Source organism: Pinus tabuliformis, chromosome 7 (assembly GCF_031772625.1).
Source record: "Pinus tabuliformis cultivar Carrire ecotype Pingquan chromosome 7, CPIR1, whole genome shotgun sequence".
Classification (NCBI taxonomy): Eukaryota; Viridiplantae; Streptophyta; class Pinopsida; order Pinales; family Pinaceae; genus Pinus; species Pinus tabuliformis.
In genome coordinates, this window is record NC_142293.1 from 83,814,835 (window position 1) to 83,835,569 (window position 20,735).

The 20,735-nt window shown below is 40.4% G+C and overlaps 1 protein-coding gene across 1 annotated transcript in view; it reads left to right on the top strand.

Moving 5' to 3' along the window:
• LOC149245365 (DEA(D/H)-box RNA helicase family protein) overlaps positions 1-20,735 on the top strand; it is a 311,539-nt gene that overhangs the window by 37,832 nt on the left and 252,972 nt on the right. The window contains exon 2 of the mRNA XM_089457754.1: positions 13,728-14,395. Coding sequence (XP_089313880.1) covers positions 13,728-14,395 — 668 coding nt within the window. The remainder of the gene's footprint in view (positions 1-13,727; positions 14,396-20,735) is intronic.

Sequence of the window (20,735 nt, forward strand, 5' to 3'; positions counted from 1 at the left end):
CATATTTTTAGAATATTACACAAGAGAAAGAGACTTCGGTTTCTCTATGTTGGCTTCCAGGTTGGAAGAATAAGTGGCTTGTATGACTAGTTCTGCATCATCAGAAGTGTGGTATATAGACAGTGGAGCCTCGTGGCATATGATGGGAATCAGGGAATGTTTTCCAGAATATCGAGAAGAGAAGATGAACTTTTAGATCACCAAAGGGAACAAGGCAAAGTGTACTCCAGTGGGAAGGGTTCCATAGTTTTTCAAATAGAATCGGGAGAAAGGTTCCGTGCTACAAATGTGTTGCATGTACTAGGATTGGGGATGAACTTACTTTCCGTGTCACAACTTCAAGGCAAGGGCTATGACGCCTACTTCATCATGGAGAAGGTATACATCAAACACCTGAGCTGGAAAAAGAAAGTGCATATCGGGATCAAAAGTAATAGGTTGTATAGATTACAACTAGAATCACCAATGGTACTAATAGGCAGTCATGGAGACAAGGACTTGAATGAACTATGGCATAGAAGAATGGGTCATTTACACCATGGAGCTCCGAGAATTCTCAGGAGCACTGTAATAGGAGTTCCGAATCTGAGTACAAAACGAGATGATGTATGTAGAGGATGCGCTCTAGGAAAATATGCCAAGGCGCATTTCCTAGGAGCAAACACAGGGCCAAGAGTGTACTAGGATTGATACACTCAGATATCTGCGGACCTATGTCCGTCAAAGCTCTCAGAGGTGCAGAGTATTTCCTTACCTTCATTGATGACCACTCAAAGAAAACTTGGATTTATTTTATGAAAACCAAGGACGAGGTTTTCTGTCGATTCAAAGAGTTCAAGGCTCTGGTGGAGAATCTGACTGGGAAGAAAATAAAATTTTTGCGCTCAGATAATGGTGGAGAGTATGTCGATAAGGACTTCACTTATTTTTGCGCTAAGGAAGGCATCAGAAGAGAATTGACAACTCCCTACAATATGGAGCAGAATGCAGTAGCAGAAAGAAAGAACATGGCTATTGTAGAAGCAGCTAGGGCCATGATGTATGATCAGGATATGCCGAAATTCTTGTGGGCGGAAGCATGCAACACAATAGTCTATGTTCAGAACAAGAATCCTCATCGGGCGTTGGGCAAGATTACTCCAAAGAAAGTTTTCACAGGGAAGACACCTGGAGTCAGTGATTTCAGGATATTTGGGAGTTTAGCATATTGCCACATACTAGAGGAAAAGAGGAAGAAGCTGGATCCATCTGCGAAAAAGGGATATTTGGTGGGATATAGCAAGAACGCTAAGGCATACAGAATCTACCTTCCAAGGAGCAAGAAGGTAGTAGTTCGATGAGATGTAAAGTTCATGGAGGACAGGGCTTTCAGAAAATCTCGTGAGATGCCTTCCGAGGAGCAGTCAAAAGAGGAGCCGCTGGGTTAAGCCACTTCAACCAACGTTCAGGTCACGAAGATTCTCAGGATGAGGAGGAGGAGCTAGCAGAAGCCCCTGTTGGTAGAGGAAGAAATAGCAGGGAACTTCGTCGGATTTTGCGAGATGCAGAGGACTTCATCAGTGCGCCAAGAAATAATAAGAGGGAGCGAAAACAACCAGATAGATATCAGGCATTAGTAGCTCAAGATGGGGAGCCTGCCAGTTTCAAGGAGGCAGCTCAACATCAAGTTTTGCTAGATGCGATGGTATAGGAGTACAACTCCATAATGGTGAACGATGTCTGGGAGGTAGTGCTAAGGCCTTAAGACAGATCAGTGGTAGGTTTGAGATGGATCTACAAGATCAAATATGCTACAGACGACAGTGTTGAGAAATACAAGGCAAGTTTGTGGCTAAGGGGTATGTTTAAAAGGAAGGAATTGACTACGAGGAGACCATTGCCCCGGTAGCCAGGTATACGTCTATTAGGACCGTGATATCTCTTGCAGCTCAGATGGGATGGGAGATTCATCAGATGGATGTCAAAACAACTTTTCTGAATGGAGTAATAGAAGAAGAGGTATACATTGAACAACTAGAGGCTTTGAGACACATGAGAAGAAGTCTCATGTATGCAGATTGAAGAAAGTCTTGTATGGACTGAAACAGACACCTATAGCATTGTATGGTCGAATAGATGGCTACTTGTAGAAGATGGGATTTGTCAAGAGTGACGCGGATCCGAATCTCTACTATCTGGTTGTAGAGAACAAGCCGCTAATCTTAGTATTGTATGTGGATGATCTCTTTCTGACGGGATCATCCAGGTTCATTGGGGACTACAAGAAAAATCTAGCCACAAAATTTGATATGAAGGATTTTGGATGAATGCATTACTTCCTAGGGTTGGAAGTTCGTCAGTAGAAGGGAGAAATCTTCTTTGGGCAAGGGAGGTATGCTACAGAAATCCTGAAAAGATTCGGGATGGAGGACTGTAGACCCATGGCTACTCCAATGATCACCAACTAGAAGAAGATTGATGCATCAGAAGACAAGGATGTTGATCCCACCCTATATAGGCAGCTCATAGGGTTCCTAATGTATCTGATCAATACAAGGTCAGACCTTTGCTACCCTGTCAACACTCTCAGTCAGTTCATGGTGGAACCGAAGAGGGCACATTGGGCAGCAGCCAAACACGTTCTCAGGTATTTACAGGGAACAATTGATTATGGAATCTTGTACACTAAAGGTAAGGATATTAGTTTGAGTGGATTTACTGATGCAGATTGGGCAGGAAATTCAGTGGATCGAAAAACTACCTCTCGGTACTGTTTCAACATTGGATCAGGTATGACCTCTTGGTGCAGTAGGAAACAAAAGTCCGTGGCTCTGAGCTCATCTAAAGCAGAATATATGGCAGCGAGCACAGCTTCGTGTGAGGCCATATGGCTTAGAAAACTGCTTGTGAACCTATTCAGAAGGAATATGGAGGTGACCAGGATCATGTGCGATAATCAGAGTTGCATCAAGCTCTCAAAGAATCCAGTGTTTTATGATAGGTCGAAGCATATTGATATTCGATGTCACTTTGTCAGGGACTGTGTCCAACGAGGAGCTGTACAGTTGAGATACACTCCTACAGGAGAACAGGTGGCGGACATCCTCACCAAGGCCCTTGGAAGGACAAAGTTTAACTACTTTAGGGAAAAGATGGGGATGGTAAAGAACCCGTTGTAATAGCAAAAATGGGAGTGATAACAACACGGATGTAGAGGGAGTTGCAGTGTAGATGGAGTGTTGGGAGAAAGGACTAGCAACAACACAGATGCAGAGGGAGTTGTCATATAGATGCAACAGTGGCAGTAGCATAGCCATGGGCAGCAGTATAGGATGCAGTAATACAGAGGATGTTGGGCAGGGAGGCTTCGCATCAACACAGGGCCAATGCCGGATGATCAGGGTGATACTTAGTGAGGAGTATTACTAGAGAATAGTCCTCGCTAAGAGGGAGTGTTGATTTGGGGTAGCATCAAATGTGCTCTAGCCACGAAAATTGGCGGAGAGGCTAAAGCACATGAGATCTCCAATACCCAGAAATGGTTTGGGAAAATTCTAAACAATTTGGGAGATATTAAAAAATTAATATTTTTAATGGAGTCCCTAAGTTTAAACTTAGGGAAAATAAAATATTAATGTGAATTAATATAAAACTGTGTTAGAAGGGTCCAAAAGTCATGGATAAAGTCAGTTTTAAACTTAGAGTTAAGAAAGACATATGATTGAACCTCTCTTGTGAATAGGCCTTGGGAATCACCCTTTCCCTTTTCATTGACATATCCATTATTATGAATATGTGATTCCTCTTATACCGGGTCTCCCTCCCACTGGTGAAAGTCCGTAAAGAGCAGGGAGCCTTAGCTGAGGTGATAGTGGGCTATTGCTCCATTGTTGCCGTTAACCTAGTAGTTAGACTTTAAGCTTCTGTGGTAGTTTTTTGGAGTAGCATGATCCGGATTACCCACAGTATTATGTTCATTATGTCGATGTTTCGAACCCCAAAGTGGGTCCATCATCAGGACCAAAATTGATAGAATATGAATGATAGTTTTTGAGAGAAGAATCTTTCGACCAGAGTATATATAAACCTAGAAAATGATAAATTTTTATATAGAAGCCGAACCTTACATATATGAATTCTTTAATTTTAATTTTAGTTATTATATTTATTTTAGTTTTAATTATTTGACAAGTTCGAAACGTCGACATAATGAACATAATACTGTGGATAATCCGGATCATGCTACTCCAACCTAGTAGTTGTTTTATAGGATCCCCTCATAGGACCTCTGCTAGTTCGAATGGTAAGAGGGCACAAGTAAAATCATGACATAACATTCCATACATTTGTTGAAAAGTGTAACTAGGTTCGGTCTTCATAATGACATGTAATTGTGATTTTATGTAAAGAGATGTAAAGAAGAAAAATAAAATTATTGTAACGCTTGCATCGTGGGTTTCATGAGCAAGAGATTTTGTTTTTGAGTCAAGGCTCCCATTGAGAGCCTCTAAGAATTTTGTCATCTAGTCATAAAAATAAAAGTCATTGTCATGTAATGAAGTCATGTTACAGATTGTAAAGAGTCATTCTTGTCTATGTAAAAGTTTCCTATAAGACCTTGTCACTAGCCCTCTTCAAGTTAGGCTACAACGAATGGAGAAACTTAGAAGATCATGTCGTCTCTCTCTCAAGTGATCATGTCGGCTTAAAGGACATTAGATAATGTGTATATATAGCCACATTCAGCCTCACTTGAAAGCAAGCAAATCAATGAAGAAGAGCCTACAATTATAAGTATGAAGAAAGGACTAGAAGAGAAGAGCGAAGAACAAAGAAAGGATAGCGAAGGAAGAGATTCTTCTCGGGTTTTTGATTTGGGGTTATATACTCTCCCATGTGCAAAGGAAGTAGGTTCGAAGGCATAGAGAGAAGGTCGAAGAATTTACTGCTTCATTAAGGTGACCTTGTTTGGGTATAGGATCTCGCAAGAAGAAGCCGAGGAGAAATAGGTCTCTCTCTCTTGAAGAGACTAATCAAGGAGCATAGATTATTCTAGGGTTTTTGAAATAGGGTTAACCTAAGAGACCGAGTTTCTCTAGGGAAGCCGAGAAGAGCAGTGTGGAAGAATATAGACCAAGATTCCCTAGAAGGAGCCGAGGAGAGCAGTTCGAGTTCTAGAAGAAGTCGAGAAGAGGACACTAGAGTCAAGGGTCTTTGTCATAGTCTTGGTATTCGTCAATTGAAGCTCTATAAGAAGAATTTCTGATTGGGTTTTCTTCTCAAAGAGTGAGAGGTTTTGGCCTTGGTTGACAAGCCTACATACTGTGTCTCTTGTCTTCTATTGTTTATTTGGTAATTGTTTTGATGAAAAGAACACATTAATCATATATCGAAGAGAAGATCATAATCCAAGAACTAAAAGTATATTACAAGCAATTATCAAGAAGATAAATCTTCTAATCATTAATGCCCTAGATTTCTCAACAACATTAGACATGAAATATTATGAAATTCGCATGAAAAGAGCACTTACATGACAAAAGAAGTATATCCATCCATAAACTTGCCAAATAGAAGCTACAAGAGAGATAACAAAAATATTCCACACATCAAAATGCATTTAATCATCCAAATCATTCCAGAAATTGTAGGTCCAAAATCTTTAGAAAGATATATCCCAAATCCAAGTGATGATGAGAGATCAAATGAACCTCTCTTATATTTATATGATCCACGAAGGGATTCAAATGGCCTAACTATGCCTAATAATGCCCCTACAATAAAAATAATGTGCACAATAACATTCTTTGATGACAAGCTCACCAAATAGCTCCACAATAAAAATAATTAGCCTCTCAAGAGGGCTGAAATAATAGATAAGTAGCTAAGAGGGCCGTTGGGAGGCCAAATGAAGTCCAACATGTGCCAAAATGAATAGAAAGGTTCCAAAAATAGTGATGAAGGGGATGGCCCCTTAATCTCTAAGAAAATGACTTGTGGTGCCCCTAAGTGGCTGTGGGGGCACAACATCATCCTCATGGGTCTCGAAATGAATCAAACAAGCATGTATCCTATTTGCAAGAGTTGGAACAATGAAGCAAGCCCTCCCTTTGCCCCCATGGTGAGACACAACCCCATCTAGGCCCTGGATCAATTGCGAAGTGTGTGGTGCTAGAGTGTAGCCAGCTGGGCAAGGTGGTCCAGGTGCATCATCATCATCAAATAAGTGGGACACAAGTGAGTAATGAATGGTGTTGAAGGATCCCATGGCATGGTTATCTGCTCTCTGCTATAGTGGAGGCCCATGGCATGGTTATCTGCTCTCTACTATAGTGGAGGCCCATGGCTCTTAACGCTCGCCCTACCAATGCCATCAAGACCCTCTGGAGTGTGAAAATTCCAATACCAGAATCCTATTGCAGCAACTGGAAATTATTCTCCTAATTGTTAATTTTATTTAACAATTTATTTGTTGTTTGCTACGGAAAACACTGAATAAATCACACTGCAACCTACACAATTAAAACTGCAGGAGAATAAACGCTAGAAGAAATTCTAGCACACACACATAAAAATAACACAGTTATTTTTGGACAAAAGTCCCTGGAAAAACCCAACTTGGGAAAACCAGTGTAGCAACTGAGGGTTTTATTATTAAGTAGCAATGAAGTATCTTAGTGCAATTTGGATGTCGAATACCGGCAATCTTGTAGAGAAAAATACTGACAAAAATCTAGTGAGGAATTTTCCTCACCCCACAGGCAAATCCGGGCTTTCATTGCAACTCCAAGTGAGTCGTCCAAATTGCCTTTACGTTGGCTTTGCGTCACCCTAACATAGTCCCTTCTATGCTCAGTCTGAGTTAACCTCTCCTCAAGCCGTCTAGTCTGTTGTTGTTTGGGAAAATGTTTCTCCTGGCCCCTCAAACCTCTGTCCATCTTTTGGCACTGAAACTCGGCTTTCCCTAGTAGAATCGAAATTGCCTCTTGAGGCTACTGCACTGCCCTAGCGTCAGCTTCTCTGTGGCTCTTTTGCCTCTCTGCAAATACACTCACTAGATATGGAAATCTTCCTCCGGCTTCACTGTCTTTGCCCCTCTCACACTGCTTCGATCTTTAGCTCTTTCTTCGACAATTGATTAGTACTACTCTGGAAATCGATCGGCGTAGAAATCGAACCTCTCAGGTGTCTTCTCCATCACCACATCGACCTCCTCTTATAATCCTCTGTTGGAGCACCAACGACCAAGATTAAAACAATCGATGGCTAGGATCATCTCTGGATCGATTTGTGTGAGTTTTTGGATGATTCTCACCTTGACTTATTTAATGCTAATTAATTAACCATATTCCCTAAGTTTGGACTTAAGAAATATTTAAAAACTGGTTAATAATCTAATTAAGTCATTTCTAGGGGAAATTTCTAGAAACGATATCTGGGTTTTGGAGATCTCACGTATTCTAGCCTCTCCACAAATTTCGTGGCTAGAACACATTTGATGCTACAAAAACTAACACTCCCTCTTAGTGAGGAATGTGTTCTAGTGCTACTGCACCCCCTGTAGTAACACCCTGTCATTGCATCATCTCCTGTCATGCTGCTGATGTCTGGGCATACTGCCCACCAACCATTGCGCAACTCTGATATATGCTGCATCTATGTTGTTTCTGAGCCTATTGAATTGCTGCCAACACTGCAACTCCCTCTCATCTGTTGCTGCTGCAACTACAACATTTGCAACTGAAAAGCATCCAAAATACTGAATCAACTATGATCAGTATAATGCATCTGTCACCCGAGTCTCTGACTGCTGCTAGTATCTGCACTGTCACTGAAGAATCTGTGCTACTGCTGACTCTGCACTGTGTCATCTGCACTGTTGCTAACTCTACACTGCGCTCCCCAACGTCTGATTGCTACTAGTCTCTGCAACTGTCTCTCTGGCATCTGATTGCATCAACTGTCACTGATCCATCGTGCTACTGAATACTATGGGCCCCCATAGCAAGGTATTGATCCATGAGGTGGACTCCTCAAGGATCCCGCCCATCTGTAACGCTCTGGGGCTACAACACCAAGTCATCCCACCTCATCCCTGCAGGTATATCAACGAATATAGTGAAGTCTTCCTCCAACCTGGAGGAAAGCCTATCGATCTCTGCTGAAGCTGCCTACTTCTCCTCCTTATCCTTCTTCCTTAGAGGACATTGGGTACTGTAGTAACCAAGCTCACCACATTTGAAGCACTTGACCTTCGACATGTCCTTCTTCTTCTTTCTCTGCTCCCCCTATCCTTGATTGGGACCCTTAAATGCGAGGGCCACATTCTCCTCCTCCTTCACTTGCTTCTGTCTGCTGCTACTGCCACTTATGGAGCTCTTTAGAAGAGCTCACCTCAATTCCTCCCATTGCAAGTCAACCCACATCCTGTCCCAATCTGGTTGCTTGTCTCTGACTAATATGCTTTGGACAAAGACTTGCCAGTCCTCAGAGACACTGTTGAGTGCCAATCTCACAAGCTCTGTAGGTTGAGGCGCTGCTCCAATAGCTGACAATTGGTCCCGGACCTCCTGAATCCTGGTGAGGAAGGGGTCTACGCCTTCCCCCTTCTGCGTCTGGTGAGCCTCAACTTCTCCTCGAGGTACATCTTCCGCTGCTCGGAAGTACCCTGATACAATGTGGTAAGAGCATTCCACATCTGCTTGGCAGTATCTTTGCCAGCTATATGTGAAACAACATGTCTCAGACTCCATCTAGGATCAACTGTTTTTCCCATGCCATCTCCTTCTTGTACTCTTTTAGCTGATCTGCATCCGTGGGAATTGCTACCACTTCATCAATATATGCTTTCAGGCCATATTCATCTAGAAGGAAAGACATCCTTGCGTTCCATATGACGTAGTTGGAAGCTCCATCCAACCTGTCATGATCACGAAGACTAGCAGTGGCCATTTCAACGATCTGTCGAAAACGTCCTCTTTCCTTCTGCTCAACTGCTGCTTTGCTATTCACACTCCCTTCCGGAGTGAGAAGATCTGCTCACAACGATCTCTATTCTGCAAGGAAAATCAAACTTCTTGAGACTAGAAGTTCCCTAAGGAAAATTTACCCTCTGTGTGTGCTCTTCTTCCTTCCACCCAACGCTGGCTCTGCTCTAGCAAACCGCTGCAAACACCACTGTGTCCAACTAGAGATCTGCTCAACGAAAAATCTGGACTACTCCCTCTGCCTCTAGAATCACTCGATCTGGTAGGATTGAATTTTTCTACCCCACTCAGAAAAATCGAACCTCCACAAGTAACTCGACCTCCTTGCCGAATGACTACGTTGCCCTTGGGAATTTCGACCTATTGCCCATAATGAGCAGCGAAATTCCTTCTCTTTTCGCCTTTGAGCTCCCCGGCTAATCAACTGCACTCTGATACCATGTGAAAATTCCAATACCGAAATCCTATTGCAGCAACTGGAAATTATTCTCCTAATTGTTAATTTTATTTAACAATTTATTTGCTGTTTGCTACGGAAAATACTGAATAAATCACATTGCAACCTACACAATTAAAACTGTGGAAGAATAAATGCTGGAAGAAATGTTAGCACACATAAAAATAACACAATTATTTTTGGACAAAAGTCCCTGGAAAAAACCCAACTTGGGAAAACCGGTGCAACAATTAAGGGTTTTATTATTAAGCAACAGTGAAATATTTTGAGTACAATCTGGATGTCGAATACTGGCAATCCTACAGAGAAAAATACTCTCAAAAATCTAGTGAGGAATTTTCCTCACCCCACAGGCAAATCCGGGCTCTCACTGCAACTCCAAGTGAGCTGTCCAAATTGCCTCTGTGATGCGCACAAAGTCACCCTAATGCAGTCTGAATCAATCTCTCAAGTCGTCTAGTCTGTTCCTGTCTGGGAAAATGTTTCTACTGGCTCCCAAAACCTCTGTCCATCTTTTGGCACTAAAACACGATTTTCCCCAACAGAATCGAAATTGCCTCTAGAGGCTACTGTGCTGCCCCAGCGTCAACCTCTCTATGGCTCTTCTGCCTCTCTGTAAATACACTCGCTGGATTTGGAAATCTTCCTGCGACTTCATTGTCTCTACCCCTCTCACACTGCTTCGATCTCTAGCTCTCTCTCCGACAACTGATTGTTGCTACTCTGGAAATCGATCGGCTTAGAAATCAAGCCTCTCAAGTGTCTTCTCTATCACCACATCGACCTCCTCTTATAATCCTTTGTTGGAGCACCAACGACCAAGATTAAAACATAATCGATGGTTAGGATCATTTTTGGATCGATCCGTGTGAGTTTCGAGATGATTCTTGCCTTGAATTAATTAATATTGACTAATTAACCATATTCCCTAAGTTTAGACAGGAAATATTTAAAAATTGGTTAATAATCTAATTAAGTCATTTCTAAGTGAAATTTCTAGAAACGATATTTGGGTTTTGGAGATCTCATGTGTTCTAGCCTCCACAAAATTTCGTGGCTAGAACACATCCGATGCTACAAATACTAACATGGAGGGCTCGAATCCCGTATAGGGAGACCAAACCCCAAGATGAAAACCCACTTGCAATTCTGTGTAAGAGCCAATGCGTCCCCTCGCCTTCTAGTACAACAATTCGTTAGTGTAATTGAGCAAATGAGCTTACAAATCATGGAACCATGTGGGCACTTCGCAGTGGCATGCCCTTCCATAATGGGCTTTAGAATGTACAGGTGTCCCCAGGTTCAAGAGGGAGGTTAATAAATGACCCTATTAGGTGGTTTCAACCTCTAATGGAGTGACAGGTCCATGGTACATTCATCAAATGGCAGGTGTCATGTGAAATAATGGTGGAACAAAGTGGGGTAGCAGGGGAAGGCTCAAAGCGACATGCCATGGGACAAGGGTAACTATAATGAGGGAAGCCCACATGGTAGTATAAATGTAGTAGGGAGCAATCATGGTACATGAGTTACCCCGACCTTTGTTTTTCCACCCTTCTTCATATGCCTTTTGCCTTTCATTTCTTTTTCCTTTTATAACTGCTTGGGGCTCTAGGGAATGAGAGCATGATGTGAATGATATAGTAGTGAATACCACCTTAAGGTTGGGCAGTTCATCGCCCATTAGGGGTTGGGGCAATCATGGGTTCCTTAATAATGCGGGGCCCTCATATTAGGGCACTAGGAACGAGGGTGATGGCCATGACAATGCGTAGAGCTCATGTTTGGCTTTTGCCAATGTGATAAATTTTTATGTGCCGACCATCTTTTGCATTTTATGGTACGTTTCCTGTTGTAAGTGGCCAAATTATGCTTTTAATTTTCTTTTTAGCTGCATCAACCTCCGGGGCAACGTTCCAGGTGTGACCCAAAGTGTGGACAAGGGGAGGGGGAGGATAACTTCTTGTGGATCCAATGGAAAAATGTGGACCCACATGGGAAATATGTGAAAAGGGGTTATAATGAGCGGAGGGGAATGATGCATGTGGTGTTAGGAAGCGGGACCACGCAACCAAAGTCAGGGTTTCTCATGTAGTGCCTCTCCTAAAGCTAGTAGCCAATAGAGGAGGTCCCACGGGACTAGGATATAAGGTTAACCACCAATTTGGGCAAGGGGACAAGAGTATAGACGAAACCCATTCTTTCTGCCAAATCCCCTCACTAATCCATGCCCAGAAGTGTCTGTGATAAGTAAGCAAAAATACCCAACTACATAATGAAAGCCATGCCTTCGGGGTTGGAAGGCCCACCTTCAAGCATACGATCATAACAAATGGGAGAGGGCACATAATGAAAGGCCCAGGCGGCGGAGTTGGGGGCAAATCAAGCTATATAGTGTCTACAAGGGGTTGTCGGCTGCCGACTGAAGACAATCTAGGAGAAAAATTTCTCCTATGGGTAGAACCCATTGGTGGTGGGTAACAATGTCCATACAAGTATGGGGACTGCAATGTTTATATTGTAGTCGTATGGTTGGCGTACACAAGCTATCTAGTGTCTGCAAGGGGTTGTTGGATATATGCTCATGTTGTTGTTGTAATATGATTGTATGAGTCACCTGTGAGTACTGTATGATGGTTGGACGATTCACATGTGGAGGTTATATGGTTGTATCACTGAGTTTGTACACCTCTTTATCTTTTTAATTTTTATTTTGAATTTTGTTTCAAACCAAAATTTTTAAACCTACTTTTTAAAATTGAAATGTGATTGATCTTGGTCTCGAATGATCCGAAACCCTTTTGGCTCTTTCATATGTCATGCCAACAATTCCTTGATACATCTTTGTTAGCTACAATCCCTGTCTTCACGCTCGCATAGGCTCTATGGCACCTAGAGTATTGAAGTCACAAGAGTAGAAACCTTATCTTTTGAAGGCTTGAGACTCCTGATATGACTTTGAGAATGCTGGGTTTTGATACCATATAACAGTAATGTGAACACGCGAAGGAAACAAAGATTACATCAATAACGAGAAAGAAAAAAACTTTTTATAAAGAGTTACAAGCTAGTTGAGTTAATCCACTTTATGAATGTGGGAGAGACCAAGAAAACTAAAGTGAAAGAAAGCATAAAATAACGTAAGTTGAAGTGATTTTAGTGTCTATGTCTGATATCTAATTGACCATTATAATCTGATATTTACTTTAATAGTTAATAAATTATCTAGGACACATTATAAGGAATAAAATGAGGAGGGTGTTCGAGTTTATTCTAATTGTTAATATTATATCTTGCAAATGTTGCAGCTAGTGTTAGGTATAAATGTCTCCACTAGAAGATCTAGTCGTAAAAGTAGATTTGTAGGTACAAGATTAGATATAGATTTACAATTTGAAAAGAGCAAATATACATCTCAAACATATATACTTGACAAGGAGCCAAGATATAGAAGTGTATGAAGAAAATTAGCCTCATAGAATTCAACAAATTTCAATTAATGGAACAATGACAACATGTCAAGATGAGATTTAGATTACAGAAGTGTCTTAACTATGTGGTCCAAAGAGCCTTAACCTGTCCAAAATTCATGTGGGAATGCCCATATAGAGTAATGAGAGACATTTAATGCTTCCCCTGTCTGCCTTTATTTAATGCAAACAGAATGGGAACTTACCCCAAAACATAAATATTAGGACAATTTTTAGGACACTATTTAAGACTAGGACAATCAACACATTAAGGTTATGGCTAATATAATAAAATATGAGGACTAACAACTATGATTGGTATTTTGCAAGTAGTAAATGTTTAAGGAGAAATATTTTATTTCCTATTGTTAAGACTTATCAATCTTTCTAATTGCCAAAGAAGTTGATGCCAGGCGTTCATCTCTAATGACATGTATGGAGGAATCTTGGTTTTTAATCAAGATGATAGTCTGGAAAACATGAATTCTCCACCTTCGAATTTTGTCAACCAAATTCAGCACAAGAGAATGAAAGCCTATGCAAATAGATATGATTACACAAGAATGAATTTATATGTCAAGAAGCTAATTAGTATATGAAAGCCTATAACAAAAACATGATTGTTTTCAGTCTGAATGAAAAAACTATATTTCAACCAACCTATTCTTCAGAGATCTCAAAGAAGAAGTACAATTTATTATGCTGCAAGGGTGAGCTAACATAGAACGAGCTTTATGTTTATTGAAGAATTTCTGAATGGTCAGGACATCCAAAAGAATTAACTGTTGTGGTATATTGATGTTTTCTTTATGTTATTTTTGTTTAAGCTTGCAGATGATTTGGATGCCCGCGAGTCTATGCATGTTGTGCATGCATTGAATAATAGCATGACACTAAAAACTAGTGAGCCTTCTACTAGACTTTTCAATAAATTAAAGGTCCTAAACATAAGGGCAAAGTCCAAACTGGAGTCTAAGAATCATGTGTGTTCTGGTAATGATGATGGCTTTATTCAACAGCCTGAAAATTCACGGGGCCAAGGGCGACAGGGAAATTTTCCATCAAAGAGTAAACTTGATCTATTTAAAGATGAAGGAACCAAGAATGCTGCACAATTTAACCGGGAATATGAGCATAATAGGGGAAAGTCTGGTAACACAGGGGAATTTGGTTCTGAAACACAAAACATGCATGGGGGACAGGGAAAACATGAGAGTGAGAAACCAATGAGTAAAGCCAAGTCATTGAAGGGACAAGCAACTAAGTTTGGAGCCCCTAGCAAAGCAATTTCAGAAATTAAAAATATGCATGGAGGTTGGAGGAATTCTTTTAATCCACAAAACAGTAAAACCAAACCATTCAATGCATCTATGGGAGAAGGGCCCAAGTCTGGAAATGCTGCTGAATTTTTTAGCCAGAGAACTTTTAAAGATCTTGGTTGCAGTGAGGACATGCTTCAAGCCATAAAGGCTCAACAGTTTTTTCATCCTTCGCATATTCAGGTATGAGTTCATTTTTTATTCTGATCTTGTTATTGTCAAATATTGAGAAGAAGCATTTTGTTTAATGAACAATTTTTCCTGTTTCTCATTTATGTATACATTTATAAACAGACTTATGGGTCTAACTTTGTCATTTCCATGAAAAACTTATTTGTTGACAGTAGTGTTATTAACTTATTAGAACTGGACCAGACTGAACTGGCTGGTGCGACTGTTTCCGAGGGAAAACTGGCTCGAACCGGTGCCACGGACTGGAAAAGCCTGGTTCAGTACGGAATTGGCTTTTTTTCATTGAACTGGCTGGTTTGATATGGAACTGGCTGGTTATGTACAATGCTACTTGTTACCACTCAATTTAGCAGGGGTCCTAGGAGGGGTTTCTAAAGGACTACTAGTAGATCAAGTGGCAATAAGGAGACAAAGACCCACTATCACCTCAGTCAATGTCCCTTGCTCTTTACGGACTTTCACCGATGGGAGGAGTCCCGATATAAAGGAAATCACTTGAATGATAGGATCAATGGCAAGGTATAACGTGATTTCCAAGGCCCATTCAAAGGAGAGGCTCAATTAATGGTTCAAATGCTTAAAGAAAAGTTGAAAGGCTCCCCAAGAAAGACCTATGAAGGATGACCTCAGGCTTAGGAATATTCAATAATGATGAATGCCTAAGATCAAAACTTCCAAAATCCCTCACTTGTGATTGATGTGTTTATACTAGGGTTCAAAGTGAGGCAAGGATGACTCATTCAATGGAAAGATTCAATTAAAGTGTGAGCTTTGGGAGAAGCTAGGGTGACTTTCCATGAAAAACCCCTTGAGAGAAATACTATAAGAGACCAAGGGTTGAGAGATATACTATGGTAAAGGCTCATCCAATGATCACCTATAGTTTAAGAGAAAAGGTTTTGAATGATGAGCTACAAAGTGCAAACCTTCAAGAAATCCCCAAGTCAAAGCAACTTTAAGGGTTACCACATGGTGTGATAGCTAGGGCATCAATTTACTTGAAATTCCATTGTCAAAATTTGTTCAAAACTAGAGGATGCCTAGAGAAGACATAAATGAAGAAACTTGTATGGACAAAATCCTAAAATTCCTCCTCCCTAAAATAATACACCAAGCCCTAGAAAATCTCCTCATCCTTAGAGGGACGAAGAAAAAAGGAAGAAAAGAGGCGAAAGAATGATATTTCGTTACGTTAATGTAATCACTAAGGATCTAATATTGAAGAATGTAACTAGGTTCGGTCTTCATAATTGTATTTGAGTTACAATGAAATGTATTTATCAAAAGAATGAAAAATATATTATTATTATTATTATTACTTATTAAAGCATGGGTTTCATGCTTGGGTCATCATGTTTTAGGGCAAAGTCCCCATTGAGGACTTCTAGGATTTATTTTGAGTCATTAAAGACAATGTCCATTTAAAGAGACCCTTCTTGGGTTTTTGAATCATGTAAAAAGGTTTATTATTGAGTCAAATAAGGTATTTGCCACCTCCACACCAAGTCGGCCTCAAACTGGATAATCCGACATCACCAGAAGCCTATATATTGGAGCAGTTCGAATTTGTTTGAAGCACTGACACTCACTCACTCAAGTTCGATATCCCAAAACAGTGCGAAGTTGGAAAACAAGGAAGAAAAGGTCAAGATCAAAATTTTGGGCTATTTATCTCTCTCTTGTGTGGATTCCTCTAGAAGATCGAAGACTCTCTTGTTAAGTTGAAGTTGTTGCTGCAAGGTCAAAGTTGTTGCTGAAGGGTAATCATCTACAAGAAGGAAGAAAGGGCAACTTGGTGTGGAGGGAGTCCGTGTCTAGGTCAAGAGTCTTGGATTATCTCAAGAAGTTATTAAGGAAGAGTTGTTGACTGGGTTTTCCCCTAGATAGGGGTTTTGCTCTGGCTGTCCGCCTATATATGGTGTGTGTGTGATCTTTGTGCTATTGTTTTGGTAATTGCTTGATGAACTAAAAGATAAAAGAAGAACATAAATATAAGAAAGTCACAAGTAATTATCTATATGAAGAAAATCTTTTTGACTTTCTGATTTCTAACAGGACTAGTGCCTAGCTATTGGGAAGATTGGAGTCAAAATTATCAAGATTTAGGAACTTCGCTCTTTAAGGAGGCCTAAAGAAGCAACTTCACAATCTATTGTTGCAACTGCACAACAACTTTAGACTTTCACACTTCAATGGCAATTATTATGGAGTTTCAAGAATGTAAATGCAAATTATCCCCTAAGAACATTCATTCATTCCTTGTCCAATGAATAACGCTTGAAAAAATCTCCAGTAGTTTCAATGATTCCACTAATTCACATTAATTAGGGCACATTATTTCACCATAAGAAAATAATTTCATGCATTAGACATCCATTAAGACAAAAATATAACATTATATGCACTTACAAGACAAAGAAGAATATATCCATCCACAATCTTGCTCAAGAGAAGCTCCAAGAGAGAGCAAAAACTTTCCACACATCAAAATTCATTTAATCATCCAAAATCATTCCACAATTGTAGGTCAAAATTCTTAGAAGAAAGATATTCCAAATCCAAGTGATGATGATGAATGAAATGCACTTCTCATCAATTTATATGATCCTCTAAGGGATTTGAATTGCCTAATTAGGCCTAATGATGCCCCTAATAATAAAATAATCGAAAAATAACAACCTTTTGGTGACAAGCCCACCAAATAGCTCCATAATATGAAAAATAAGCCTCTCAAGAGGGTTGAAATTATAATACAATAGCCAGGAGAGCCATTGCAAGGCCTACTGAAGTCCCTCATGTGCCAAAATGAATGCACGGGCTCCAAAAGTAGTGATGAAGGGGGTGGCCTCGTCATTTCCAAAAAATGACCCGTGGTGCTCCCAAGTGTCTGTGGGGGGGAACAAAAACATCCTCATGGTTCTTCAACTGAGTTGAACAAGCACGTATCCCATCTACAAGGGCTAGAACAATGATGCAAGCCCTCCCTTTGTCTCCCATGGTAAGAGACAACCCCATCTGGGCCAAGGAAAATTTTAAGGATGGAAAGTTATCTTAAAGTTTAGAAAGCTTGGCGAATCCCACTAGTCCATAATATGAAATCTATAAAATGTTTGGAGATATTTTTGTAAAAATATTCCAATTTATAATATTTTTATATAGTCTATATATAATTTTTTGGCGATTTTTAGGGTAAAATAATTTCATTCTATAAAATTTGGGCGAATCATTTTTACAAAAAAATGGAAATTAACGAATTTTTTGTTGTTGGAAAAGTATAGAAAATTAGCCCATGGGCGAATATTAGCCCCTAAAATTTTCCCTTCTGGGCCCTGGATCAACTACCAAGTGTGTAACCGGCTGGGCGAGGTGGTCTAGGTGCATCATCATCATCAAATAAGTGGGACACGAGCGAGCGATGAATGGCGCTAAAGGATCCCATGGCATGGCTATCTGCTCTTTGCTATAGTGGAGGCCCATGGCTCTCAACGCACATCTTATGAATGCCAATATGATCCTCTGAAGAGCTTGGACTCCATATAGGGAGGCCAAACCCCAAGATGAAGAACCACCTGCAATTCTGTATAAGATCCAATGCGTCTCCTCACCTTCTAGTACAACAATTCATTAGTGCAATTGACTAAATGAGCTTACAAATCATGGAACCAAGTGGACACTTCATAGTGGCATATCCTTCCATCATGGGCTTTAGAGTGTAAAGATGTTTCCAAGTTCAAGAAAGAGGTTAATTGAGGACCCGTAGGAGGGAGCAATCGTGGTACATCAGTTACCCCACCCTTTGTTTTTCCACTCTTCTTCATATACCGTTTGCCTTTTATTGATTTTTCTTTTTATAACTGCTTGGGGCTCCAGGGAATGAGAGCATGATGCGGATATAACAATGATTACTTTCTTAAGGTTGGACAGTTCATCGCCCATCAGGGGTTGGGACAATCATGGGTTCCTTAATGATGCAGGTGGCTTATGTAAGGGTGCCACTCCTAAAGCCAGTAGCCAATAAAGGAGATCCCATGGGACTAGGATACAAGACTAACCACCAAATTGGACAAGGGGACATGAGTACCATTCTTTTAGCCAAATCACCCCCACTAATCCATGTCCAAATCTGTCCATAATAAGTAAGCAAAAATACCCAATTACATAAATAAAAAACCGTACCTTCAGGATTGGAAGGCCCACCTTCAAACATACGGTCATGACATAATGGGCGAGGGCATACAATGGCTGACTCAGGTGGTGGAGATGGGGGCACATCGAGCTATCTGGGAGTTGCAAGGGGTTGCCGACTGTTGACTGAAGACAATCTAGGAGAAATTTTTTTCCTATCGGTGACACCCACTGGTGGTGGGTAACACTACCAAGGATCCTTCGATTTTGTTGTTGTTGTTGTTGTTGTTGTTATGAACATATGAATAGGAGAATATTGATGAAACATGTCAACTTCTAGGATACATTGGGCAAACCTTTTGACGTGATTAAGGGCAAAGGTTGGATCACCTTCATACATGGGTACCTGCATTTCTTACTTTGGTCAAGCCTATATAAATATCCAACAATCATAGTAATGTCTAACGCAGGGAATACCTCATGAAGCATATCCATTTTACTAGGGTACGCATATTAACCTATGCAGGGGTCGACATTGTTAGTTTTTGTAGCATCAGGTGTGTTCTAGCCACGAACTTTGGTGGAGAGGCTAGAATACATGAGATCTCCAAAACCCAAAAATCGTTTTTGGAAATTTTGCCTAGAATTGTCTCAATTAGATTATTAATCGATTTTTAAATATTTCCTAAGTCTAAACTTAGGGAATATGGTTAATTAATAAATATTAATTGAGATAATGTGAGAATCATCTAGAAATTCACACGAATCGATCCAGAGATGATCCTAGCCATTGATTAAGTTTTAATCTTGGTCGTTGGTGCTCCAATAGTGGATTATAAGATGAAGTCGATGTGGTGATGGAGAATACACCAGTGCAGATACTTAGTTGTCTAGGCAGTTCGATTTTCTCAGTAGCAGCAGCTCAGCAGAGAGGATAGAGCCAAAGGGTGAGTAGCAGGTGGAAGAGGAGGGCAGCAACATTCCGGGAGGAAGATTTCCAGTCCCCAGAAGAGGGAAAGGAAGGAAGGCTGAAATTTGTAGAGGGCTAGCGTAAGCTCTGCGCAGAGGGTGACGTAGGGAGCTCAACGCAGAGGCTATGGAGGCAGTTCGGAGGCATAAAATAGCTGTGGGGTGAGATAAAATTCTCACAATATAGTTGCTAGTATTTTCCTCATATTAGATTTCCAGTTGGGCATCTAAATTATTGTACTCAGAATGGCTGCTAAAGATTAATAATAAAATCCTCATCTGCTGCACCGGTTTTCCCTAGTTGGGTTTTTTCGGGGACAATTGTCCAATAATAACTGTGTCAAAATTCTTATGTGTATGCTAGAATTTCTCAGTTTCTAGTATTTTATTTTTGCAGTATTTTTATGGTGAAAATTGTAGGTGTGATTTTATTTGTTGTTTGTCGTAGCAAATAAACTGCATAATTAATTTTCCAGTTAGAAGAATAATTTCCAGTAGCTGCAATAGATTAAATTTCACATGGTATTGGAGTCAGGTTGATCAGTTGTAGAGCTCAAAAGCGAAAATAAGGAATTTCACTACTCAGTCTAGGTAGCAGGTCGAAATTCCCAAGGGGCATCACAATCTTTTTGCCAAGAGGCCGAATTGCTTGAAGAAGACCGATTTTTCTAAGAGGGACAAAAAAATTTGATTCTTTCAGACAAAGAGATTCGAGAGGCAGAGGAAGCAACTCAATTTTTTTTGTTTTTTGTTTTGAGCAGATCTCTCACTGGATGCAAAGGGTTTTTGCAAAAGTTCGGTAGAGCAGAGACAACGTCAAGGGGGAAAAGAGGAATAGAACTATAAATTCTTTTGCATAGCCATGGATAGAAGTAACATTCAGGAGACTTCAGATTTGTCTTCCAGATTGGAGGATGAATTTGCTTGCTTAGTAGGATCAACTTCACAGGGAGTTTGGTATATAGACAGTGGAGCATCAACTCACATGATAGGGGTTAGAGAATATTTCTCTAGCTACAAAGAGGAGCAGATGGACTTCCAGATTACTATGGGAAACAGAATGAAATGTACTCCCATAGATTTTTAGAGGGAGCCAGGAGCAAGCACCAATGCTACAGATGTATTGCATGTGCTAGGATTGAGTATGAACTTGATTTTAGTATCCTAGTTATAGGATAAGGGGTATGATATTCACTTTGTAGGGAAGAAAGTGTATGTCAAACACCCGAGCTGGAAA